The 26,413-nt window shown below is 52.8% G+C and overlaps 1 protein-coding gene across 1 annotated transcript in view; it reads right to left on the reverse strand.

Annotated features, from left to right (window-relative positions):
• Nucleotides 1–580: 580 nt before the first annotated feature.
• GRID2IP (Grid2 interacting protein) overlaps nucleotides 581–26,413 on the reverse strand; it is a 32,625-nt gene continuing 6,792 nt past the window's right edge. Inside the window, exons 2-23 of the mRNA XM_054391054.1 lie at nucleotides 23,923–24,177; nucleotides 21,656–21,741; nucleotides 21,164–21,233; nucleotides 19,440–19,534; nucleotides 17,850–18,033; nucleotides 15,433–15,587; nucleotides 15,171–15,172; nucleotides 13,717–13,741; nucleotides 13,189–13,290; nucleotides 12,791–12,888; nucleotides 12,233–12,350; nucleotides 11,254–11,579; nucleotides 10,093–10,506; nucleotides 8,776–8,863; nucleotides 7,492–7,569; nucleotides 6,577–6,773; nucleotides 5,644–5,799; nucleotides 4,845–4,931; nucleotides 3,483–3,612; nucleotides 2,411–2,529; nucleotides 1,490–1,654; nucleotides 581–652 (exon numbers count right to left, since the gene is read on the reverse strand). Of these exons, the coding sequence (XP_054247029.1) occupies nucleotides 581–652; nucleotides 1,490–1,654; nucleotides 2,411–2,529; nucleotides 3,483–3,612; nucleotides 4,845–4,931; nucleotides 5,644–5,799; nucleotides 6,577–6,773; nucleotides 7,492–7,569; nucleotides 8,776–8,863; nucleotides 10,093–10,506; nucleotides 11,254–11,579; nucleotides 12,233–12,350; nucleotides 12,791–12,888; nucleotides 13,189–13,290; nucleotides 13,717–13,741; nucleotides 15,171–15,172; nucleotides 15,433–15,587; nucleotides 17,850–18,033; nucleotides 19,440–19,534; nucleotides 21,164–21,233; nucleotides 21,656–21,741; nucleotides 23,923–24,177 (3,022 nt within the window). The remainder of the gene's footprint in view (nucleotides 653–1,489; nucleotides 1,655–2,410; nucleotides 2,530–3,482; nucleotides 3,613–4,844; nucleotides 4,932–5,643; nucleotides 5,800–6,576; nucleotides 6,774–7,491; nucleotides 7,570–8,775; nucleotides 8,864–10,092; nucleotides 10,507–11,253; nucleotides 11,580–12,232; nucleotides 12,351–12,790; nucleotides 12,889–13,188; nucleotides 13,291–13,716; nucleotides 13,742–15,170; nucleotides 15,173–15,432; nucleotides 15,588–17,849; nucleotides 18,034–19,439; nucleotides 19,535–21,163; nucleotides 21,234–21,655; nucleotides 21,742–23,922; nucleotides 24,178–26,413) is intronic.

Below are 26,413 nucleotides of genomic sequence, written 5' to 3' on the forward strand. Positions count from 1 at the left end.
CAGATGTGTTGATGTGGAGCTCAGGCCCACTGTGCCGCTCAAGGACAGAAGGGCTTGGAGAAGGATTTGAGAGGACTTCAGCAGCGTTGCTCCTCAGGGTCCCAGGCGGGCAGGTGCTGGTGGTAGCCCTTGTCCCCCTGTTCCTTCCTCACCTAACCTGCTCTGGCTTCAGGGAGCCTCTGGCCAGGCTCTAACCCCAGCCACGAGACTGTGGGAACAAGGGGAAGGTCTCCAGCAACTGCTGGTCCTAGTTGTGTGTGTTCTGGAAACACGAGAGGGTGGGGTTGTACCCAGAGGTGTCTGAAGTCTTGGACTCAGTGGCACACTAGAGATGGAGGATGCTACAAAATCTCTTGTCGAGACCAGTGTGGTATTTCCCTTCATGTCCCTGTGCCTCACCCTCACATCCATCCACCATCACCTCTGGTGCCTTTTCAGTATCCAAACTGCCCCAACCTCTTGGTCCGTGGTTCTGGTTGGTGGTGGCAGATGACAGCAGCATATTTACAACCAAACTCAACAGGAGCAAATTGCACTTTGTTGGCAATGACTTGTTGCACCTCATGCTGCTCCAGGCCCATCACCAGGCAAGGGGTGAGGTCATCCTGGGGCTGCGCTGGCTCTCGCCGACCTGCACATCGCTGAGTGCCCGCTGCAGGGAGAGAGCAAAGAGCAGGAGCTGAGGATCAGGAGAGGGAAGCTGGTGTGTACAGGGAGATGTTTCAGTGGGATTGGCCACGACAGACTTAATTCTGTCCCATCTTCTCAGTGGACAAATCAATCCATGCAGATTCTTTGTGGTGCTCCAACCCAGCCTCTGTTAACCAAGATCATCAGCCCATGACAACATCTGCTTTACTCTCCATGGGGCTGGTGCTTGAGCCATCAAACCTCACCTCAGCCTCACCTTAAAAAAACCTCATCTTAAAATCATAGCATTGTTTGGGTTGGGAAAGACCTCTAGCATCCAGTCCAACCATTGACCTAACACCACCATGGCCACGTCCCAAAGTGCCATGGCCACGCGTTTCTTCAACACCTCCAGGGACTCCACCACCTCTCTGGGCAGCCTGTTCCAATGCCTGACCCCTCTTGCAGCAAAGAAATTTTTCCTTGTCTCCAACCTAAGCCTCCTGGTGCAACTTCAGGCCATTTCATTTTGTCCTATCATTTGATACCAGGGCTAAGAGACCAATCTCCACCTGGATCCAACCTCCCTTCAGGGAGTTGTAGAGAGCCAGAAGGCCTCCCCTCAGCCTCCTCTTCTCCAGGTTGAACAACCCTAGTTCCCTCAGCTGCTCCTCAGCAGCCCTGTTCTCCAGACCCTTCACCAGCTTTCTGGCCCTTCTCTGGACCTGCCTCAGCCCCACAATGTCCCAGAACTGAACCCAAGGTGCAGCCTCACAACTCCCACAGCTCACAAGTAAAACTCTTCAGTGACATCCAACAGGAAAGCCCTGGCTGGGTGCCTTTAGGAAGTGCAGCTCACCTCAAACTTGCTCATGAATTCTGCAAAGATGCCAAAGAAAGCTTCAGAAGTTGTCATTTTCGAGTCTTCCCCGAAGAAGGACAACACCTTGCTGAACTCTTCCATGGCCTTGTGCTGTAGGTCATCCAGGGATCGCATGGCAGGCTGGGCACTCTCCAGGAAGGACTGGGAGAAGTGGCTTAAGGAAAAACCAGCTGCAGAGTGGGGCTGGTAGAGGTCAGCACCCCTTCTGGTTTCATCTCAGGTCTGAGGAAGGACCTGCTGCACGTGCCAAGGGAGCCTGCTGGCCTCCTCAGCTGTACCCAGCAGCACCTCCCTTGGAGAAATCATATAATCCCAGAGTCCCAGGTTGGAAGGGACCCCAAGGATCACCTGGTCCAACCTTTCTAGGTGATGGTGAAGTTGAAATGAGCTGGCACAGCACCCTGGCAAGCTGAGTCTTCAAACTGCCCAATGTAGGGCAACCCATCACTTCACTTGGGAGATGATTCCTGTGTCTGACTGTTCTCATGGGGAAACATTTTCTTCTGGAGTCCAATCGGAATCTCCCCAGGATGAACTTGTCCCCTTCACCCCTTGTCTTTTCCATGGGACCCTTGTAAAAGGGGAGTCTCCAACCTCCTGGAGATGGAGACTCCCAGTTCACAAGGGAAGGAATGAGCCTGGGAAGCTTTCTGGCCCCATAACACTGCATTTTGGACATGCAGGACTGGTGGTCACCACAAAAGCCATTTCCCCTGCTGGCTAAGAGTGAGTGGCAGGTGGAGGTTTCCACCACACTCTCACCAAGTACTGAGATAGTCCTTTTTCTGACACCAGACCCAGCCCTGGTGCTTACCAAGGAGGCACAAAGCTGATGGCCTGGTGCTACCAGAGGGCAGTGGCTCACAGTGGGGACTTGCCCCATTTACAGAAGGATACAGTCATGACAATTGCAAATCTGTCCTCTGCAGTGGCTGGCATGTTATGACAGGCCATCTGTATGTCACTGACAGTGGTGTGCAGGTCCTTCAGGTCAGCAGTGAGTGCCCTCTGGTTCACTACACGAGAAGAGAGGAGTCAGCAGAGTCAGGAGACAGCTCTGGCTGCTTCTTGCAGCAAAGCATGAGCACGGGCCAGGGTGGGCACCCCTCTGGGGATGCTGCTGGTGTGACCAGGGATGGCAGGAGACAAGGCTGGGTGGAGAAGACCAGCTCCTGGCACTTCCCTCTTTGACACTTACAAGATAGCTCTGAACTTGGGAATCCCAGCATGGTTGGGGTTGGAAGGGACCTCTAGAGATCATCCAGTCCACCCCTGCCGCTAAAACAGGGACATCCACAGCAGCTTACCCAGGATCACAATGCCCAGCTGGGTTTGGAATCCCTCCAGAGAAGGAGACTCCACAACCTCCCTGGGCAGCCTGCTCCAGGGCTCCAGCACCCTCACAGTAAAAAAGTTTTTCCTTAACTTCAAACAAAATCTCCTGGGTTCCATTTTGTGCCCACTGCCCCTTGTTGTGTCACTGGGCACCAGTGAGCTGAGTCTGGCCTCATGCTCTTGTCCCCCACCCTTTATCTCTTGCTGAACATTAATCAGATTCCCTCTCAGGCTGCTCTTCTCCAGGCTCAACAGCCCCCAGCTCTCAACCTTTCCTCACAAGAGAGATGCTCCAGTCCCTTAATCATCCTCATGACCCTCTGTTGGACTATCTCCAGTAGCTCCCTGTCCTTTTTGAGCTGGGGAGTCCAGAACTGGAACCACTTCTTCAAGTCAGGGTCAGAGCCTTTCCTAAGCACTTCCACACATGGCAATGTGGGACCAATGGGACCTCCCCTGCGACTAAGCTTATCCCTTCCTAACTCCATCCTCTCACTCAGGACCATTCCTCACTCCTTTGGGCCACCTCCTGCCAACATGACTGATTCTGGACCCCACAAAGCCACGTGGGAGAAGACCCCACAAAGCCACCAGCAGGAGACATGGAGCTTGCAGGTTCTTTTTGTTCGTTTACCTTTGGCAGCGAGCGGCACTGTGGGAAGATCCTTGGCAAAGCCCAGGAGCTCTGGGAAATGTTGGCTAAGTGATTTGGCAAGGATGTGCAGGAAGGTGGATTTCCCATCAACTGTCTTCGTTGTGTTCAGCTAGAGCAAAAGTTAAGGAGATGTTAGAAGTGCAGGAGATTCCTATGCAGAGTGGGGGTGCACCAGGCCCTGCCTGCTCCCCCTCCACTCATGTGTGTGCTGATTCCCATTTGGGATAGTGATTAAATGGGATAAGTAATGTTCACACAGCATGTTAGGCCCGTGTCAGCAGCTAAGGAATGTCTCCATCCCTTAGGACAGGCACCTCAGGATGTGGTTTAATGGCCGTGGTGGTGTTGGATCAATGGTTGGGTTCAATGATCTTAGAGGTCTTCTCCAAGCAAAACAATTCTATGATTCTGTGAGTCTATTACAGGGCTGTCATAGAAACATAGAATGGTAGAAGTTGGAAGGCACCTCTGAAGTGTCCTATCCCCATCCCCCTGCCAAAGCAGGATCACCTACAGCAGGTCATACAGGAGCGCATCCATATGGGTCTTGAAAGTCTCCAGAGGAGACCAAATGCCTCCCTGGGCAGCCTGCTCCAGGCCTCCAGCACTCTCACAGTAAAGAAGTTTTTTCTCAGGTTGAGATGGAACCTCCTGGGTTCCGATTTGTGTCCATTGCCCTTTGTCACATCACAGGCATCACTGAAAAGGGCCTGGCCCCTTCTTCTTGCCCTCCACCCTTCAGATATTTGTAACCATCAATAAGATCCCCTCTCAGTCTTCTCTTTCTCAGGCTAAACAACCCCAGGTCTTTCAGCCTTTCCTCACCAGACAGGTGTTCCAGACTCTTTATTAATGATCTTTGAGGTCTCTTCCAGCCTTCTTGATTCTATGATTCTATGATTCTATGATCCTCCTCATAGCCTCTGTTGGACACTCTCTAGTGTCCCTCTTGAACTGGGGAGCCCAGAACTGGACACATTACTCCGGATGTGGTCTCACAGGGCAGAGAAGAGGGAGAGAAGAACCTCTCTTGACCTGCTGCATCACTGTTTCACAACCCTCGGGAGTCCCACAGAGACCCACATGGGATAAAAGGCCTTCATTTTCTCCCACCCCACAGCCAGAAGGGCTGGAGCTCAGGTTCCAGCACACTGAAGCACCAGACTATAGTTAGAGCTTCTCTGAAGTCAACTCTTCACCTTGATCCCTTCCCTCCCACCAGTCTCTGATTTAGAAGCTGCTGCACCAGGAGCCTTGTATGAAGACAGGCATGATGGACCAAGCCCTTGGAGCTGCTGGCATTGGTGTCTCCTGTACAGGACCAGGTGTGCTGTGTCTTACCTCGGTGAGGAAGTTGATTTTGAAGCCAGTTGTTTTGCTGGTCTTGGGCTGTCCATTGTTCAGGTAGTTTCCCATCGCTAGCACAAACTGCAAAGAGAAGCCTCAGTGATGGTCAGGGACCTCCAGCCTTACCCTGTCCCATCTCCCATCTTCTTCTGTACCTGCTTTTGGGTCACTGAGACCTGCCAATGATGTGGTAGGAGCAGTGGGACAAACCCTTCCTTCTTTCTACAGGATGGGGGGGAAATGCCCTCTTTTGAAACACTGGAGAGGCTGTCCAGAGATGTGGCTGAGGCCCCATCCCTGGACGCATTGAAGAGCAAACTTGATTGGGCCCTGAGCAACCTGATCCAGTTGGAGATGTCCCTGCTCACTGCAGGGGGGTTGGACAAGATGACCTTTGAGGGTCCCTTCCAACCCAATGCATTCTGTGATTCTGTGATTTTTGCACCTTTGCTGCTTGTAGAACATCCCTAATAAAACCTTATCCTGCTCATCCTCCAGCCCAAACTCAGTGGGCTCTGCTGTATTCCTGAGTGGCTTTCTGACTCCTGCAGCCCTGCCTGTGCTGGGGGTGGGTATGTGGCCATCTGCCCTCCTGCATCGTCCCCATGACAGGATCCTCACAGCGGGTGGAGCATGGCAAAGAGGGACCTGGGGGGTCCCAGGGCACAGCTGTGGTGCTGGAGCTTCATTCAGCTCCCTGTGAGCTTCCTTCAAGCTGCTGGTCGCTTGCAGCTTCTCCTGTGGACACTGGGGACCCCCGGTGGCTGTTAGCAGAAGGAAGGACTCTTCTGACCTCCAGGATCTTAGCCAGCTTCTTGCTGCTTTTCAGCTCTAGAGAAGCCTTGCAGATGCACTCGTAGCTGGCTTTGATCTCCTCTGTCTTCTCCTGCAGAGTGGTCTTAAAGTGGAGGCTGCGCAGGCGGATCTTGTACTCTGGGACTGACAGCATCTGAGAACAAAAGAAGAACACAATCCTACTGTCCCCAAGAGCCACAACCCCTCCTAGAGGATATTTTTCCTGGGGTATCTCCCTGTACATGAAGGCAGTATGGATTTGTGAGTCAGGTGGCACTATGGAGCAGCTGCTGGAACATCACTCAGCCTGAGCATCACTGTCCAGCAGTCCCTGTGACCAGTGCCACCAGCTCTCCCCATTCCACAGCAATGAGCAGAGCGGTGTCCCACTGGCTGCTTCCTCTTGCTGTGTATTCTCCTCCCCTCCAGCTTGCTTGCAGCAGGACATCCCAGGGACACTGCACATGGAGATCTCAAGATGATCAGAGGGCTGGAGCACCTACACTATGGGGACAGGCTGAAGGAGTTGGGGTTGTTCAGCCTGGAGAAAAGAAGGCTCCAGGGAGACCTTAGAGTAGCCTTCCAGTAGATGAAAGGATCTACAGGAGAGCTGGGGAGGGACTTATTTTCAAGGCTTGTAGTGACAGGACAAGGGGCAATGGCTTTGAGCTGAAAGAGGGGAGACTTAGACTGGAGATTAGGAAGAAATTCCTGCCAGACACTGGAACAGGTTGCCCAGAGAGGTTGTGGATGTCCTCTCCCTGAAGGTGATCAAGGCCAGGCTGGATGAGGCCTTCGGCAACCTGGTCTAGTGGGAGGCCCATGGCAGGGAGATTGGAACTGGATGATCTTTAAGGTCCCTTCCAACCCAAACCATTCTGTGACTCTATGAATCTCTTTCCTCTTGGAGCATGACCCTGCCCATGGGTACCTGCAGCACAAACTGGTCAGGCTCACTCAGCTTGCTGGGGTTCTCCTTGTAGCTCTGGAAGCGCTGGACCTCCTCCCCATCTGGGGCATAGAGCAGGAGCTGCTTGATGTGGGAAGGCTCCAGGCGATCCGTCTCCATCGTCATCAGGATCTGGCGCAGCTCGATGTGTGAGAGCTTGAGGTGGGCTATCAGGATGGCTGGGGACAAGGGAGGTGTGTCACTTGGGATGGGGATGAGGACAGGACCCTGGAGGATGTCTGTGGTGGGGATGAGCTCCCTGGCAGGATGGGGCCAGGAGGAGATCAGGAGGTGTGAGAGTGACGTGGACTTCTCCATGTGCCCGCACTGGCACAGGGTCAGCCCTGGAGAGAGGAAGGGCTTTCTGCTCCTCAAAACCTTGCACAGGCTGTGTGGGGACCTTGAGGAGTCACTCAGGTCCTGCAGACCCCCCAGGGTAATGCATCTTGTACATCACCAATGCATCAGGTTGGGCTGCACTGGAAACCACCCCCATTGCATCTTCCTCTTCCACAGCCCCCTTGGCCAGGAGACCATGGTCCCAGAGGGTCTCACCAAGCCCCCCCACCCTCTTCCCTACCAGAAGCACATCCAGGAGAAGCAGCACTGATCCTTCACCTGTAGGGCCATGCAAACTCTGTCCCTCTCCAGGCCAATGAGTCACATCCCATCTCCCTCTCTCCTGTAAAGCCTTCTCCTTCCCTGCTCCTGGAACTGAGCCCAGCCTGGAGAGTCTCTGGGCTGCAGGAACAGCCCAGACCAGAAAAGCTGTGCTGGGATCATGCTCATGGGATCGTGCTCATGTAGCCTCCATGTTTTTACCTTTCCAGTTCTCTACATCCCTGGTCCCACCTCTGGGCCCGTTTGAGGGGTAGGTTCACCCTGGTGTTTACTTACATGTGTTGTAGGCCTTTTTGTGGGACAAAATCTCAACCACGTCTTTCTTTTTAAAGTTTTCAGGCATGAGAGTTGGCTCTGGAAGAGAAACTGAAAGATTTAATCATGGGTAAGGATAGGTTCAGCTGGCTCCAGTGGGGAAAAAAAAAATCTGTCCTGAAAATAGTGCAACCATGAATGAAAGGAGAAGTGATGCTTTGCACACAGCAATGGCTCCAGGAGTCCTTGAATTCTGCGATTCAAAGATCTCCTCAGTGGAGGACTCACTTGGAGCTGAAAAAGGTAAAACAAGAGGTGAAAACACAGAAAATCCCAGATGTCCCTCCCCCCCCCCCCCCAAAAAAAAAAAAAAAGGTAGCCCCTAAGAAGAATCCCAATTCATTCCATTCCATTGCCAGTCCTAGCTGTAAGTAGGACCTCCCTGGAGGTATTCAAGGGCAGGTTGATTGGGACCTTGAGCAACCTTGTCTAGTGAGCCCCATGGCAGAGACCCTGGAACTAGATGATCTTTAAGGTTCCTTCCAACTCAAGCCAGCTCAGCACCCCAAGCCTGGACTCTCTCTCTGGATTTGCAGCACCCAGTAATTCTGTTGGGTAGGAGATCCCAGCTCATGGGTCTGCAGGAGACACCAACCCAAGAGTGACAGGAGAGGCAGCACTAGCAGGGAGCTATGGACCCCATGCATAGGTTCTGGGGGGAACTAACTTTATGTATAAAAGAAAATGTTGCTTGTGATACTCTCCATGGATGCAGAAATGTTCTCATGGCTTTTTCAGGGATGAGTTCTCCAAGTAACAGAGCTGCAACCCTGACCTGCAGCTGTTACGGCCACTGGTGTGGTGTCCACACATGCCAACAGCCCAGCTGACTGTCAGTGCTGGCACTGGGCAATGGTGCTGGCACTGGGCAATGGTGCTGGCATAGGGCAGCGGTGCTGGCACACCAGTGTTCCCAGTGGCATGGGGATGGCCAGGCTGGTGCTGTGAGAGCTGGGAAGCAGCACAGCAGGGAGTGAAAGCCTCCAGCTGAGTTTCACTGCCCTGATTTACTGGGATGTGGTGTGAAGACAGTAAATGCCAGCCAAGATTAAGGAAGCTGGTGAGATGTTCTCCACCTTAATGATTTGCTGTGCCACCAGCCATGACTCCTCAGCATGAATGAGTTCTGTGCCACAGCTGATGCTAGGACCAAGTATTGCTTTGCTGCCCACCAAGCCCCAGTTCTTCCCAGTACCCCAGTCTCTGGCCAATACCAGGACCTTGCTCTAGGGCTCAGGTACTTACTTGTAGGCTTCTGCGTCCCAAAGTGCAGCTCCAGGTCGAGGTATTTGACCATATCACTCAGCTTGTCATAATCTGAGTCTTCCCCAAGCTGCAGGAGGAGGAAGAGTCAGGAGCTGGCACAGAGGACAGCCCAACACTGCCCACCCTCACTGAGCCCACCTTTCCTCCACCCCACACTAAGTTTGGTGTCCCCAGAAGAAACCAGGACAGGTCAGTGGCACTGCCCTGTAACTGGAAACTCTGCCGTTGTAAACCCTGTGCAGAAACCAGAGCCTGGTGAACCTCTCACCTCTCTGGAGGTGGTTTCAACACAACTCCCTGAGCCCATCTGGTGGGACACAGGAGGAAGAAACCTGGAGATTTACCACATTTCCTCACACCCCACAGCTGGTGGGCTGCCCTAAGGATTCATTTAGCTTCTGAATCAGCTGGAAGCCTGCAGAGCACTCCTGCTTTCCACCTGCTACTTGGCCCTGTGGTTTCACTGAAGGACAAAGTCAGAATTCCAGAAACTTAGAGAATTTTTTGCTTACAAAAAAAATCACCAGGAAGAAGCTTCTTGTTGTCAGGAAAGGGACCTGCAGGATTTCAAGGGATTTCTACATGGTGAGTGCCTGTGGGAGTGGAAGATGACTCCACAGCTGTTCTCTGGCTGCTCAAGGCATGGAGAATATGGGATGTCTGAACACATTCCTCACCATGAGAGGCACAGAAGCTGGAAGTTAGACTCTAGCTTCTCCCTACAAGGACTGGAACCCACCTCGAGTTCTGTAGCACTTCAGGTCCATAACGTCAAGGGATTATCACATCTCACTCCTCACCTCTGCTTTCCCTCTCTGGTGTCCTCCCCTGCCTCGGTGCTCTCCCTGTCACTCTGTCACTCTGCTTTCAACCATCCTCATGGTTTCCCCCTGACCAAACCTCCTGCAGCCTCAGAATGTGTCTGAAGGCAGCTCCTGTCCATGTCAGCCCTCAAAGAGCAGGAGAGGCAGTGCTCCTCAGCATGATGCAGCCAAAACCAGCATCTCAGCTGCTTTCCAGAGCCTCTTCTCACCCCACCAGTTTTGGTCCAAACAATTAAAAGGATGAAAAGAAACATAAGGCTTTCTGCATCGTGGCATCTTCAGAGCTCATTCCCTTGGCCAAGGTGTCAATGGATGGCCCAACCAGAGGTTAGAACACAAAGCTCCAGGGAGAGGAGCACTCTGGGCAGGGCTGGGGGTAGTGCCCATGGATGCTGCACAGCCTGGGCACAGGGAACCCCTCCCCAGGTAGTGTTTTGTTCCCTTGCCACCCACTCTGCTGCCAGGGCCATACCTGTCCCCAGATGGTTCCTTCTGAGTTCTCCACCTGCTCCCACCGCAGCCTCTTGACGCTCATGTGGTTGGACTCGCTCCGGCGGTGCAGCAGCCCCCGGTGCAGGGGTGGGGCACAGGGCACTGGGGGTGGGGGGGGCGGGGGTGGAGGGGGTGGGATGGGGTGCAGGTGGCCCACAAGGGATTTAGGGGCAGGTGCCGTGCTAGCCTTGGTGGCTTCTGCCTTGCTGGGGACAGTCTGGGGGTCGTGGAACTGCAGAGGGGGTGGTGGAGGTGGGGGGCTGAGTGGTGGAGGGGGGATGTGGTCTGAGAGCGTGGAGTAGGTCAGGGAGCTGCCCTCATCACTGCTGCTGATGTACTCGCTGCTGCTGACGTCATTGGTGACATAGCTGCCCTGGTCATCATGGAAACTCATCTAGGTGAGGGACAGAGGAGAGGATGAAGGTGGCACCTCGTCCTCCACCCGTCCAGCCCTCGGGGGGCTCTTGAATCATAGAATCATAGAATCATAGAATCATAGAATCATAGAATCATAGAATGGTGGAGGTTGGAAGCACCTCTGGAGATCATCCAGTCCAACCCCCCTGCCAAGGCAGGGTCAGCTAGAGCTCACACAGGAACACATCCAGCTGACTCTTGAAAGTGTCCAGAGAAGGAGACTCCACAACACCTCCGGGCAGGCTGCTCCAGGCCTCCAGCACCCTCACACTAAAGAATTATTTCCTCATGTTGAGCCAGAACCTCCTGGGTTCCAGTTTGTGCCCATTGTCCCTTGTCCTGTCACAGAGTTGAAAAGAGTCTGTCCCCTTCTTTTTGATACCCACCCCACAGATATTTGTAAACATTAGTAAGATTCCCTCTCAGGCTGCTCTTCCCCAGGCTAAACAGCCCCATGTCTCTCAGCCTTTCCTCAGCAGACAGATGTTCCAGTTCCTTCATCATCCTCATAGCCTCCATTGGACACTCTCCAGTATATCCCTGTCCCTCTTGAACTCCCCCAGAACTGGACACGAAACTCCAGATGTGCCTTGAGCCCAAGCCACGCAGCTGCCATCTCCCTCCACCACCCACAGAGCTCCAGAACACGTCCCCAGAGATGCAGGCTGCACGATGGGTGACAGTTCCACCACCATGGCAAACAAAGACCCTGCAGCAGGCTCACCTCCTCATAGTCATTCTCAGGGGTGAGGAAATCATCCACGATGGTGACTCGATGTCCCAGCTGCTCGCTCAGGGCATCCAGGAAGCGGTCAGTGTCGCGGCTGCGAGGTGGCCTGGAGAAGGTGAAGAGCTTCTTCCTCCTGGTCAGAGGGCTGAGGGAGTAGTGGCGGTGCTTGGGGGACGGGGCCGGGCTGCTGTCCAGGCTGACGTAGGGGTTGGACTCGGTGCTGCACGGGGAGGCCACGCTGCTGTGCAGCCGGTAGTAGCACTGCTGGGAGCCCAGCGCCTCGCTCGGCCACGACAGCCCCATCCCCGCCTTGCGAGCACCTGGGGGGATGGAGCATGGCTTCTGAGGCTGTCCTGCACCGGGTGCTCCCCACAGCCCCAAGCCATGGGGTGTGGTGAGCCCCAGCACAGCACTGGATCACAGAATAGCCTGTTTGGAAAAGCCCTTGTGATCATCAAGTCCAACAAAAAACTAACAGCAAGGCCAGGTTGGACAAGACCTTCAGCAGCTTGGTCTAGTGTGAGGTGTTCCTGCCCATGGTGCTGGGGTTGCAACTAGATGATCTTTAAGGTCCCTCCCAACCCAAACCATTCTATGATTCTAAGGTCTCCCTGAATACAGCTGTTAGACCATGTCCCTAAGCTCCCTCCACACATCTTTTAAAATCCACAAGGATTCACAGCCTGGTCCAGTGACTCTTTTGGTGAAGAAATTTTTCCTAATATCCAATCTAAATGATCCATGGTACAACTTGAGGCTATTTCCTCTTGTGCTATCATCTACTAGGGAGAAGAGACCAACCTCCTCCTCAGTCCAACCTCCTTTCAGGGAATTGTAGAGAGTCAGAAGGTCACCCCTCAGCCTTCTTTTCCTCCAGGCTGAACAAGCCCTGGTTCCTCAGCTGCTCCTCACCAGACCTGTTCTCCAGACCCTTCATCAGCTTTGTTCCCTTCTCTCATGCCATGGGAGGTACCTGCAGCATGTGCCAGCTCTGGGGCAGGAGGTGATGCTCTGTGCAGGGCAGTGTTTCCCATCTTGCCAGCAAAGCTGCCAATCAGGCGGTTCTCCAGCTCAGCGTAGACAGCTGACATCTGAGAAGAAGAGCAAAGAGCTGCTGCCCATGACTTGAGGAGCCACCACAGACCTGACATGTCCTGGGGACAGAAAAGCCGCCATAGACCCACCAGCTTCCAGTCTCTTGTTCTTTAAAGGAGGGCTCCACCCCAAGTTAGCTCTGCCTCTTCTGAAGCTCCCCAAGCTCTTCTTGCTCAGAGGAAGACAATGACAGTCACCAGCCTTATTCAAGGTGACTGATTGCCCAGGTTGCTGAGCTGTGACACAAGCATCTGAGGATGTTGTCAGCCCCAGGAGTTATTCAGGTGCCGACACATGCTTCCCCTGATCCCTTTTTCCTGATTTCTTGCATTAAAATGGAAGGACTCAAGTTGTTGAGCCTCCCTGTGCACACAGTGGTCACACACACACCAGCAAAGCTCTTCCCAGAGGTGTTCCCAGCCCCATGAGATCTCACCATTTTGGGGTTGGGTGTCTCTGGGAGGGATGTGCCATCACCAGCCTGTCTCTCTCCAGGGATCAAGCGAACAGGGACCTCCACAGTGTCACTCTGGCCTGCAAGGGAAGGAAGAGACACAGCAGTCAGGAACCTCTCCTTCTGCCTCTGCTCCCAAGGGCTTCTGCCCCATCTTTGTCCCCCCTGTCTCCTGAGGAGACCAGAGCTGTACTCCCTACCCAGGCACACAGCAAAGCACCAGGAGGTCCCATGTCTAGGGATCCTGATTGCCCCATGTGTGGAGCTGCCTGGAAAACAGGGAATGTCCACCTGTACTGGGCACTGGTGAGGCCATATCTTGAATACTGGCTACAGTTTTTGCACCCCTCAGCCCAAGAAAAACAGCCCCAACCACCTACTTGCTGCTCCCCCTTCCTCAGGGCGGGGGGTTCGGAGGCTGCCCCGGCACAGGGAGGTCCCTCGAACGGAGCTGCGGTACCGCTCCTCAGCTTCTGGCTCAGCTGCAACAGAAGACACAGAAGACACCTTCTGTAAGGCATGGCCAGTGTGTGCTGGACCCCAGAGCTCCTGTGTTCCTCTTCATGGGGTTCCCCAGGGCTGTGGGACTTGCAGCTGCTCTTTGAGCCCTGCACTTGGCTCCGACCCCACGCTAACCCTATGAGGGTTTCCTCACGCTGGCTCCAGGAGCAGAGCCACCAGCATGCAGTGAGGGGATGGGCGCCCAAAGATGGGACATGGAACTGCCTTTTCCAGCAGGATTGACATCCACCAGCTTATGGTGCACATGAAACTCCAACTCTGAGCTAGGCTGGTCCAGCAGGACCCAGCTAACCCCTTCCTGCCTTCAAGGGATGAGATGGGAGTGGGGACCAGCCCTGAACTGCTATCTGGAAGAACCACATTATCTGGTGGAATGGTCCATGAGCAGCTCAGAGTGACCTCATGTTCAGGCTTACAGCAGGATGAAGATACCAGAGCATCAGTCTTCTTGGGGTCCAACAGACCAATGCTTGGACAGCCCAAGACACACAAACATCAGAGATCGCTTCCAAGTTTGGAAGAAGCCCAGGTGAGGGACTAGCCCAAATTCAGAGATCTCTGGCCATTGCCCTTCTAGACATGGACACACACATCATGCACCAGAACAACCAGAACTTCACATGGTCAGAGATTGCTCCTTTCATCTGAGAAGTTGAAAGGATCCATGGACCAGCCTGCAACCTGGGACAACAGCCTGGACAACCTGGTCCTGGGAGAGTCAGTCCCATGTTTTCCTTCTCTGCCAGGGACTGGAGACATCTGGTTTGTATTCCTGAAATCCAGCTGCAAGCTGTAACATCTTCATCCCTCTGAGGTCTTCTAGAGTTTACAAACCAGTTTTAGGGGCCAAGTTCTTCAGAAAATACAACACATTAGGTAGGTTCGGGCATAACTCTGCACACACAAACCAACCCAGAAGGGTTTCATGCACAGCAGCGAGGATTTGCCCCAGGATTTGGAGCTGTTTCTCCCTGTAATGGAAAAGCTGTGCTGAAGTGACTGATCCTCCAGAAGCCTCTCTTCAACCAACATCTCTACACTGAGTCTAAAATCATGGAAGCCCAGACTGGTTTGGGTGGAAAGGGACCTTTGAAGTCCATCCAGTCCAACTCCCCTGCAGTCAGCAGGGACATCTGCAACTGGAGCAGGTTGCTCAGAGCCCCAGACAATGTGACCTGGAATACTTCCAGGCATGGGGCATCTCCCACCTCTCTGGGCAACCTGGGTCAGGGTTTCACCATCCTCACAATAAAGACCTTCTTTCTTACATCATCACAATGTAAACAGCTTAGAGCAGGAGAATCTGGAAGCAATGAAGAAACCCAACTCAAACATGAAGACACCTTCATTCCAGCTGCCCCTCACTCTTCTGCTGGCTGACTGCAAAGCCCAAAATCCTCAGCAAACCATGGCTGGGCTTTGTGTTGCCACAGCCCCAGGTGATAGGGAGGACAGAAGAGGACGAGGGAGGAGAAGGATCACTAACTGCCTGCCAAGTCTTTTTGGAGAAGCATCACTCCCAGGCAGACACAATGCTGCTAGAGGAGCCACGCTCCCCACCTCATCTAACCATGGATACCTGTGCACATCTGACTGCTGGAGACATCCCGAGGGAGACCACTGGAGACATCCTGAGGGAGACCAATGGAAACATCCTGAGAGCCACTGCTGGAGACATCCTGAGGGCCACCACTGGAGACATCCAAAGGGACACCATCTTCACCATTTATTTTGCCTCTCTATCCTGAACATTGCCCTTAAACCAGGAATTTCCTTTCAGGACTTTCTAATCTATTAACATCTCAAGCAGCTTCCAAAAGCCTTTGCTCCCAGAGACAACCTCTCAGGTGGCATCTCTCCTCTCTGTGCAGAGATTCCTTCCAAAACACAGCTCCATGGTGCAGAGAAGGTAACTTGCCTCCTGGCATTTACAGATCAACCTCATCAGCACCAGGAGCTGGAAGCTCCTCCATGCTGCTCTACATCCTGTGCTGACATCGTGTGGGCAGGAGCCAGGCAGAGCTGGCTGCACTATCTCCATCCCAGCCTGCTCACACAGTCCTGATGGGACATGGTGTGTCTGTGTTGGGCTTTCCTCTCACCTGCCAAAGACTTGTAACCAAGAAACCTGGCAATCTTTTGCTGGCAGTGCTCCTGCTCTTCATAGGTCAGCAGCTGGTAGATAAACTGCCAAATGACTTGCTTGGCTGGTGTGTCCAGCACTGGGTACACGTCCACGATCAGAGTGTCAATGTTCCTGCAGAACAGGAGAGAGGGCTGGGCAGTCAGCACATCCCTCAGGCACTGCCCCACCACACCGTGTCCCTCAGCCTGGGTCCTGGTGCTGGCTTTGCCTCTGGGGTCTGGATACGAACAGATCATCTCCAGGTGGAGATGCTGGGCTGCCAGTGAGGGATGGGGTCCTTGGGGAAGTGGAGCTGAGTGGCTGGTGCTAGTGGAGAGAGCAACCTCCTGGGGACCAGCAGCACCTGAAAACTGGTATAAAGGCTGGTTCCTGCGTCTGCCAGGGTAGGTGGGGAGTAAGAGGAGTAGGAGAGCACCAGGAAGCAAAAAGAAAGTCTGGAAAGACCTGAATTTTGGCCACCAGCAGGTAAAGAAGCTCAGGGAGAGGGTGTCTGGGCTGAAGGCTTGGCCTTGGCTCAGTGGTGTGTAGAGATGGTGGAAGGGCTGTTGAGGATTGCAAGAAGGGCTGTTGAAGATTGCAGGACTGAGCACTCAACTCAGTGAGGAGGATAAAGCAGTGTGGAGGAAGAAGGGTATCCTGTCATGAAACCACCTAATTGGCTGTGGGACAGGAAAGCAAATTGATTTACCATGCTTTGAGACCAAGACCAGGCTGCTTTTCTACTGAGAAACTGAGGCAGAGATGATGCATCAAAGCTCCCTGCAACTGTTGTGGAGGTAACAGTAAGAACATCTTATGAAGACCCCTAAAGGTGATGGACCTGAGGGGTAGGGATGGGATATACAAGGGGGAGCTGAAAAATGGTTCGGGTGCTGCAATGACTTCATTAATGATGTGTCTCGGGTGTTTTCAGATATGAGAAGCAGCTGGAGCTATCTAGAGCCTGACAGAAGCCACTTGCTGGGTTTCTCCTAGTTTGGGGCTGATTTGCCTTTTCTGTGGAGCTGGACCCAGCTCTTAGCTGTCAGAAGCCTATTCAGAAAAGGTAAAGTGTTGTAGAGGAGTAACCAAAAGGGTTGTCAAACCCTGGAAGAGGCTGCCCAGGGCCCATGGAATCCCCATCCCTGGAGGGGTTTCAAAACTGTGAAGATGTTTTGCTAAGAGGCATGGTTTGGTGGTGACCTGGCAGCTCTGGGTTAATGGTTGGACTTGATGACCTTAAAGGTCTCTTCCAATCAAGACAATTCAATGATTCCACTATACTAGGATCAGGTCTGCATTTCCTGGTTGCAGATGCCAGGGACCAGTTCTGCTCCCCCAGCTGTCATTCCTCAGGTTGAAAATGCCCAACTGGGGAAGCCCTAGGAGCAGCGCAGGCTCAGGAGAGCAGAGAGCAATGATTTCAGTGATTTCTGCTTTACCAGGGCAGTGTTAGTGATGGCTGCACCTCAAGAGGCTTCACTCAGCTGGGGAACTTCACACAGCCATGCCTCCCCCAACACCCATGGGTCCAGCAGCACCCAGCCTCTCCAAGGGCAGGGGGATGGATGCTGTGGAGTGGTGCAGCCCTTGGCCTGAGCCATGGTGCACAGAGGTAGCTTCATAGTTTTGTACTTGGTAGTTTCTGTTCTCTCTTACCATCAGTAACCTCAACACTGAGGGCTTTCCTGCAGGTCCATCTCAAACCGAGAGTTTGGATCCTCTGGCCTTTTGGTCTTTACACCACTAAGAGACTGCCTGGCCCTGCTTGGTGCATCCACAGCCCATGTAGGGTCTGGGATCCTGAGGAGCAACCTGGTCTGGTTGTTTCAGCAGTGGAAAGAGGCAACAAGGATCTCTCAACAGCCAGAGGAATGGCACATTCACCATGGTGTGGGAAGGTTAAAGATCAAGGGCAGAAGGCAAAGTCAGTACTGAAAGTCTGGACCACTGACTGCCAGCAGTCAGTGTGGACTCTTGCAGCAGGGTAGGGTGGATGCTCTCCATTGCAGGATGAGGGTTCTGCCCGTCCCATGCTGCCACCAAGGGACTGCTGCAGCCAAAACGTTGAGAAGAGTGAGGAGACCAAGATGAAGACATGGTGAGATTCACTGGAAGTGGTGGAACAGGATCTGTGGCTGTTGGGGACAGCCAGGCAGCAAGAGAGCCCACACCAAGGTCACTTTGTGAGGGGTTAAGGGTGACAAAATTAACTTCAAAAGCCGAATGGTCTGCCCTGTCCTTGGGCAGGACACCTGTCAGGAGATACAGAGCTAGAGAAACCAGAGCTCAGTGCCAACAGCCTCACAAGTCCACCTTGGAGACCAACTCTGACGTGGGCATTGCTACCAGGTCAGTGCCAGCATGAGAGGAATGGAGCTGCCAACAAGTTACCGATGTTGGAAGAAGCCTTCCAGTGCTTTGCAGATGGTATAACGCTCTGGGGGAGTCAGCAGGTGCTCCAGCTGCTGGGTGAAGGTCCTTCCTTGGATCTTGATGCTAGAGGGGAGTATCTCTGCAACCCACTGCAGGGAGGTGAGGGCGGAGGAGCTGCTCAGGGAGTCAGCAGAGTCAGAGTCTGCAAGGTGCAGGTAGAAAGAAAAAGAGGATTCAACAGCAAAGGGTCTTAACCACGGGTTAAATGGCTTGTCCCCAAACCAGGGATGGGTCCTGGGGACAGCTGGGACAGCTGCACCTACATGGTGAGGTGCTCCATGGAAATTCAGACCCTGATGTGCTGCTACTGACATTGTTAGCCCAGTAAAACCAGTCACTGGAAGGAGCACGGTGGCAAGGTGAAATGGCTCATCTGGAGCTGTGACCACCCCTGCCTGCCTCCCACACTCAGGATCAGCTCTCTGGAGCTCCTGGCTCTTCCAGTAGGTCCATGGACCTGCAGGAGATGAGCAGGGGTATTTTGGCTGGGATGCTCTCTGGGATCTGCCTCTTCTATAATGCTGCTGCCACACTTTCTGGGATCACATGTGGATGGTATTCCTGCTCTGGCTCTCCAAAGCCTCTGCTCAGGTTTCATGATAATCATCAGCTTCAAAAGCAACATCAGCCAGGGGTTACCTGAGAGCGAGCTGAGGCACAGAAGGTCACCAGCTTTGTCACACTCGTCTGCACTGATCCCTGTGCCACCTCTGCAGTGATCACAACACACACTGCTGGAAGAAGGAATCCAGCCAAGGCTGCAGGATGCTCTTGTCCATGTAGGAATTTGGCCATGGCAGTGGGAGCAAAATTCCATCTTTTCCTGGGTTGGGGGGAGGCTGGCAGCAGAGCAGCTCGAGTGCTACTGGCTCTGTACTAGAAGGCACTGAGGTGCTCAGTTTTATTCCCGGTGCCCATGCAAACAAGTTGGTACCACAGAGCTCCTAAGGTGAAGCTCTGGAGAGTCCATTGCTGCTCTGGAGGAAAGAGCCAGTCCCTAATTCCTGGCTCTGTGCAGCAGGACCCCAGTAACATATCAACCCTCCTGCCCTTGCACACCCTTGGAACCACAGCAGCTGTGGTCCCACCCTGTGGCTGCTATCACCCCGAGAGCCCCCAGCACTGTCCCAGACACCCTCTTCTCCCTCTGGCTCCCTCACCAGCAGCAAACTAAATTATTCATAGCAGCAGTTGTTGTGAAGAGCACACAGCCCACACACAGCAGTGGGATTCGCACAGCCACCATGAAGGCACAGGGTTGGATTACCTTGGTCAAGTACATGGCACAGACTGCACATAAAGGACATTGGCAAGGGCTGTCAAGGACAATCATACAGTAGGATGAACCCTTCTGGAGAGCAGCCAAATCTCAGATTAAGCCTGATCCCAGAAGGCAGGCAGCAGCGTGCCCACATGGGAGGAACATCCCTCTGGGCAGCATTAAACCTGCTGAGCCCATGGAATGTGGCCATTCCCTCCTGCATGGGCAACTGGGGAGCCAACATGGGGCTTCTCCTGCTCCACACCCTCTCCTCCCCATGCTCTTACCATTGGAGAAGTTGACAATCCCCTCTTCCACCACCAAGGTGGGCATGGCCCCACTGCCCTGTAGCATCGACACCACCTTGTCATGGGAGCAGTTCCTGTGGGGCACAGGAGAGCCCAGGTCAGACCTGCAGTGACAGGGGGTTTGCAGCTCCCTCTGTTTAGCTTTGGAAAAGCCTCCTCTTGCTGCTCAGAGCCAGGTCATGTTGGACCCTGTGGTGATGCCCTGGACTCCCAGTCTTTGCTTGGCTTTGTCTGTGCTGCACACAAAAGAGCAACCCCAAGGGGGTACTGTGTCCAGTTGTGGGCACCCCAGCTCAAGAAGGACAAAGAACTACTAGAGAGAGTCCAATACAGAGCCACTGAGATGGTGAGGGAACTGAGACATCTCATCTGAGGAGAGCTGGGGCTGTTTAGTCTGAAGAGTAGGAGGCTGAGGCAGGATCTTCTCAGTGCCTACAAATATCTAAGGAGTGGGTGTCAGGAAACTGGGGCCAGATTCTTCTCAGGGATTCCCAGTGACAGGACAAGAGGTAGTGGGCATAAACTTGAACGCAGGAAGTCCCACCTAAACATGAGGAAGAACTTCTTTACTTTTTGGATGGCAGAGCACTGGAACAACTGCCCAGATAGGTGGTGGGGTCTCCTTCTCTGGAGACTTTCAAGGCCCTCCTGGATGTGTTCCTGTGTGATCTGCTTTAGGTGATCCTGCTCTGGCAGGGGGATTAGACTCAGACTTCAAAGGTCCCTTCCAACCTCTGCCATTCTCTGATTCTCTGAGGGAGACCCCAGGTCACCCCCATGATAGGGCTCCCCAGTACACCCACAGCAAGGGATGTCCACCCTCAGGGCATCCCTGGGAGGCTCTTCTGGCAAAGCCAGTGCTGCTTTGTGTTTTGCTCAGCCACAGAAGATGAACCTTCAGTTCAAATTAAGATGTGGTTGAGGCCCGATCCCTGGAGGCATTCAAGGTCAAATTTGATGGGGCCCTGAGCAACCTGACCTAATTGGAGATGTCCCTGCTGACTGCAGGGGGTTGCACAAGATGACCTTTGAGGGTCCCTTCCAAGCCAATGCAATCTATGACTGTGTGAAATGATTCAGTTCTGCAGGTCTCTCCTTGCCTGTCCTAATTCTGCATGAAAAAAAAAATACAATGTGGGTGTAAAATGCATTTTTACAGGCAACAACAAAAAAAGTGTCCTTGGAGAAGAGTATGGGCCAGGGCTCACCAAAACACAGGCTCAGGGGACAATCTTTGACTCTGACTCCTCTATTTTCTGGCAATGCTGCATCAGCCAGCAGTTTGCTGGATCAGCTGAAATGTGAGCCCCTGAGCACTGACAGGAGCAGCATCAGGTGTTTTAATCTTTAAATATTCATCACTCTCCCCCATACTGTATCCTCTTCTAGCTGTTTGCTCTTGCTTTTTGTGCACAGGGGGCCAACTCCGTGACATTCAGGCTACAGTCATTGCTTGGTGAGGTGCAGACTCAGGTCTGCTTAGATGGCTTCTATGGTGCACAAATGGCAGAGAGAAGAATTAACTTCTGGGTGGAGATGATAGAATCATAGAATGGCTTGAGGTGGAAGGGACCCCCTTGTGCACCCCAGCAGACAGCTCTCAAGGATGAGCAGGTCTTGTTTCTGTTGCTCAAGTGAATGAGTGAACATGGATGTGCTTGGCCATCACCACCCCTTGGGACCCCTTTTGAAGAGGCTCTTACCTCATGTCCAGACCATTGAGGAAGAGAATCCTGTCTCCAGCTTTGAGAGCAGCCTTCTCAGCTGGGCTGCCTAAAGACATAGGAAACAAGAAGGGCTTTAGCTGGTGGATCCCTGTAAGACAGGGATTGTGTCCCAGGTCTCCAGCTGCTCCATGCCCAGGAATGCTCCCAGAGCAGGGCATCTGCTGCAGCTGGATTATCTGGGTGGGCTGGACCCATTCACCCGGCAGAGTGATGCCAGTGCCCAGCTTGCACTGGAAAGACAGGTGAGATTTCAGGCTCTTCAAGTGGGCACTGATATTTTCCAGCCTTCAAAACAGGGAGTGTGTAAAGCCAAAGTAAACTGCACTAAAACCATGAGACTTTCATCTCAAGAAACTTCATCACTGAGCCTCCTCAAAGTCCCTTCTGCTGCTTTCTATTTGGAAAGACTTTAAATTTGGAGCTCCAGCCAGAGAAGACTTTGAATCTTGTGGCTGGAGGTTTTCTCACCTGGCAGAACAGACTCAATCCACACCGGGGCATGGCCACGCAGCGTGAAGCCAAAGCTTCTGTTGCCTTTGTAAACTCGCACGGTTCTGCAGGTGAAACAAATCACATGTGAAACCAGAGCCCAGCTTTTGGGTCTTGTTCTCTTTCTCACTCCCTCAGGAGTGCCCAAACCTTGTATCCCCTCAAGGTCCCCTTTGATATCAAAGTAGCTTTCAAAAGGGAGCCCCCAAAGTGTGTCCTGCCCACAGGGAGAAGGGGATGGAAGGAGTCCATGAGCACAGACTCTTGCTCTGCATTAATGACTGAATCAATTAATCCATCATCCAGTCACAGAATAATAGAACTGGTTTGGTTGGAAAAGATCTCTAAGATCAAGTCCAACCATCAACATAACACCACCGTGGCCATGAAATCATGTCCTGAAGTGCCATGTCCACATGTTTCTTGAACACCTCCAGGGATGGTGACTCCATCACCTCCCTGGGCAGACTGTTCCAATGTCTGACTGTCCTTCAGATCCAAGGTGTTTTATAGTGGAACATGGGATGTCACCTACATGTTATACAGAATGAGAAACAAGACGTTTTAGGGGACAAAGTTCTCCTAAGCTGAAGAAAAATTAAATTCCTCTAGGAAAATTTGGAAGGAGCAGTAGGAAATGTCCTTGCTGGGAGGCTGATTGGAGCTGGGAATTGTTCCCTGCAGGAAGCTGGGGGAAGGCAATACCATCAAGACCATTTTACAACTAGCACACCTGTTGTAGGAACCAATCTGATGCTGACAGGGATAGAGATTGTGCTGGAGTTTGGGTAAGTCATACCAAAAATCCTCCTGGCAGGAAGGTGAGAGAGCTGCAGCCCAGCACCCTGGAGGTGCCAACTGAAGGCTCAGGATGTGCCTGTGGCAGAGCAGTCCCTCCCAGGAGGATTCCCTGGATGTACTGGCATAACAAATTCTGCTTTCTCATTTGGGATACAGGGCTGGGACTGGAGGAGGAGCCAGAGTGGCAGGGCTCCTTGGGACTGCTGAGAGTTGACCAGATGGCAGCAGGAAGTGGGTTAATCCCTCTGCAGCAGGGATTGTCCGTCAGTCCTCCTGCAGCCACAGCCCTGTACTCAGACACCCGCTGGGCAGGGCAGGAGGGTACAGTCAGCTCGGTGCATGGGTGCCCTGCATCCTTCTGTCATGTCTGGGTACTCTGCAGCATGGGGTCATTGAATGGTTTTGGTTGGCAGAGACCTTTAAGATCTCAGAGTCTGACTCTTAACCCAGCACTGCCAGGTCACCACAAACCATGGTCCTCAGCACCACATCTCCATGGGTTTGACACCTCTCTAGGGATGGGGACTCCACCACTGCCCTGGGCAGACTGGGACAGGCTTTGAAAACCCTTAAGGGGAAGAAATTGTTCCTCATGTCCAAAGTAAACTTCCCCTGGGGCAACTTGAGGCTGTTCCCTCTTGTCCTATCATTTGTTCCTTTCGAGAAGAGACCAACTGCCGCCTGGCACCAACCTCCTTTCAGGGAGTTGTAGAGAGCAGTGAGGTCTCCCCTAAGCCTCCTCTTCTCCAGGCTGAACAACTCCAGTTCTCTCAGTCGCTCCTCATCAGCCCTGTTCTCCAGACCCTTCATCAGCTACATCACCCTTCTCTGAGCCTGCTCCAGCCCCTCAATGTCCTTCTTGGAGTGAGCAGGCCAAAACTGAACCCAGAACTCAAGGCATGGCCTCACCAGTGCCCATTACAGGGGGACGATCCCTGCCCTGGTTCTGCTGGCCACATTGTTGCTGATGCACACCAGGCATGGCCAGGCACCGCCAGGCATCTTGCAGCCCACCCAGCACAGGAGCTGACATCCCCTCACAGCCTGAGTCCCATCTCAGTTCCTCACACTTGTCCCTGCAACAGCACGGGGGCAGAAAAAGAAGTCCAAAGCTAAGACAAATGGCACAGACATGCCCAGCATTCAAGAAGGAGTGGTCATAGCCTCACAGAATCATTTTGGTTGGTAGAGTCCTTTAATTAACATCATGGAGCCCACCCATTAACCCAGCACTGCCATGACACCACTAAACTGTGGCACTCAGCACTACATCTTCATGACTTTGAAACCCCTCCAGGGATGGGCACTCATCATCCTCAGCCCAGGAAGGATTTCACCCACTCCACACACTGAAGACATTCCCTTTCCTCTTCCCTTCCTCATGCCACCGCCCATGATCAACCCACTGCCATCGTGAATTGAAGGGCACCCAGGAGAGGTGTTACCTGCGGGCAGCCCCTGTGGCCACATTGCTGGTGATGAGCGAGGTGGTTTTCCTCAGGCTCTTGCTGACCTCTTCGTGGCTGCGGGGCACGGAGCTGGCACGGGTGGAGACCAGCAGCCTCTCCTGGTGGTCCTCGCTCCGGCTCCGCCGCAGCCGGTTGCTGTGGTGCTCACTCTTGGAGCGGCAGAGCTTGCTGATCAGGCTCTGCGACACCACCTCGTCGAACCGCTGCCGGTGCTTCTTGGGGATGAAAATCCTGGAAAAATCCCACAAACCCAGCATGGGACCTCTGGAGAGCATCCAGTCCAACCTCCCTGCTAAAGCAGAGGCATCCACAGCGGCTTGCCCAGGATCACAATGGCCAGCTGGGGCTGGAATCTCTCCAGAGAAGATGACATGGGAGGGGAGTGAGGAGTGGGACTGGGGTGGCTGTGATACAGAGCTCTGGACCTGGAAAGGTCCTTTCCACACCTGGAAAGGAAAGGTCAGAGCAGCCCCAGCCCATTGTGTGCTCTTGCCCTCAGTCTTCTCAGAGCTGCGAATGCAAAGGCTAGGGACACCAGCTGCATCTCTTGCTCCATCCCCTGCAGATCTCTGTTGGGTCAAGTATGTTGGACCCCACCACAGCACTCAGAGACTGATCCAAACAGCTCAGCAACTCCTCATGCATTCCATCCCTGGACCTGCTGGTCCCACTACAACCCTGACAGGGTTCAGATCACAACAGCCTCCCTCCTATGCTGACAAACAGGGAGATGACCAGGTGCAGGAGATCTGATTTAGGACCATTGCCCCCACAGTGTCCATGCCATTGTCACCCTGTTCTTCATCATGTGATAATCATGACTGAGGGTCCCAATGTGCAAGTGCCTCCAGTGCTGCTGGTGCCAAGTCACCTCCTCCAGACCTGCTTCTTCCTCAGCATATTCTTGGACTCCCAAAATATTGTTTCCTATTTTCTGCCCCAGCTCTGGACTGGGAGTCCTGGGCTCTGCCCTCCTGGGCTCCAGCCTCAGCTTCTACCACCAGCTCCCATCACAGCCAGGCAAGAGTTTCGAACCCTTTGGGATATGTTGGTGCTGCAGGGACAAGGACGGGCACAGCGACACTGCAGACAAGGAGACACCACTGGGAGCTCTCTCTGTTTCAGGTCAACTCACTCTGCCAGAAGCCAAGGGACCTTTTTTGCTGCCTGTAAGGATCCCCCTGGGACCCTCGGGGGATGTGTATTGAGCACAAAGTGGGATCCCATCTGCACCACTCTCACCCTAGCTCGGGGTTCACTGAACCCTGTAACATGAGGAAATGCTTTTCCTTTTCTTTTTTTTTCCTTTTTCATTTTTCCCTTTTCCTTTTTCCCTTTTTCTCTTTTTTTTCCCTTTCCCCCTTTTTAATTTTTCCCCTTTCCCCTTTGTCTTCTTTTCCTTTTTTCCTTTTTCTCTTTTTCTCTTTTTTTCCCTTTCCCCCTTTTTAATTTTTCCCCTTTCCCCTTTGTCTTCTTTTCCTTTTTCCTTTTTCTCTTTTTTTCCCTTCCCCCTTTTTAATTTTTCCCCTTTCCCATTTTTCATTTTTCCCCTTTCCCTTTTTCTTCTTTTCCCCTTCACTTCCCCCCTTTTTCCTTTTTCATTTTGTCCTTTTTCCTTTTTTCTTTTTCTTTTCCCTTTTTCATTTTGTCCTTTTTCCTTTTTTCTTTTTCTTTTCCCCCTTTCCCTTTTTCCTTTTGTCCTTTTTCCTTTTTTCTTTTTCTTTTCCCCCTTTTCCTTTTTCCTTTCCCGATTTTCCTTTTTTCCTTCTTTTGTTTCCTTCTTCCCCTTTTCCTTTTTTTCTCTTTTCCCCTTTTCCTTTTTTCCATTTTTTCCCTTTTCCTTTTTTTCCATTTTTTCCCTTTTCCTTTTTTTTCTTTTTCTTTTCCACCTTTTTTCTTTCCTCTTCTCCTTTTCTTTCTCCCTTTCCTTTTGCCATCACAACAGTGAGACACTGACACCCCTCTCACCCACTCCTGCCCCCTCACTGACACATCTGGGGGCTCCTGGAGGAGCTGTTATCTCCCTGTGTTTCTATAGCAACCCCTCCCTGCAGCCTGCCTTGTTAGACAACTCATCTTGTGATGTTCATTAGTGCTCCTCACCTCCAGACAGAACATGCTCCCTACATTAACACCACCTCTGACACCCGGGGAGGGATGTGAGCATCACTTCAAACCACCCAGGGATCACTTCCCCAGGGAGAAACCAACTGGGCCAAGCTCTCAGCTGGTATCAGAGGACCTGAAGCAACATTGTGACATGGCTGTGACGATGGTGGCTGCTAATGATGTGTGGCTGGAAGGGCTGGGGCTGGTGGGGTGCACCCATGGGGCCCCCACTTCACTTGGGCAACTTCATTGAAGGTACCCAAAAGCTTGGGTGAAGTGAGAGGAGAAGGAAGAGGAGACTTCAAGACCCAAATTAAACAGGACATCTCTAGAAGCTTTCAAACCCACCTGGACATAT

This window comes from Indicator indicator, chromosome 22 (assembly GCF_027791375.1).
Source record: "Indicator indicator isolate 239-I01 chromosome 22, UM_Iind_1.1, whole genome shotgun sequence".
Taxonomy (NCBI): Eukaryota; Metazoa; Chordata; class Aves; order Piciformes; family Indicatoridae; genus Indicator; species Indicator indicator.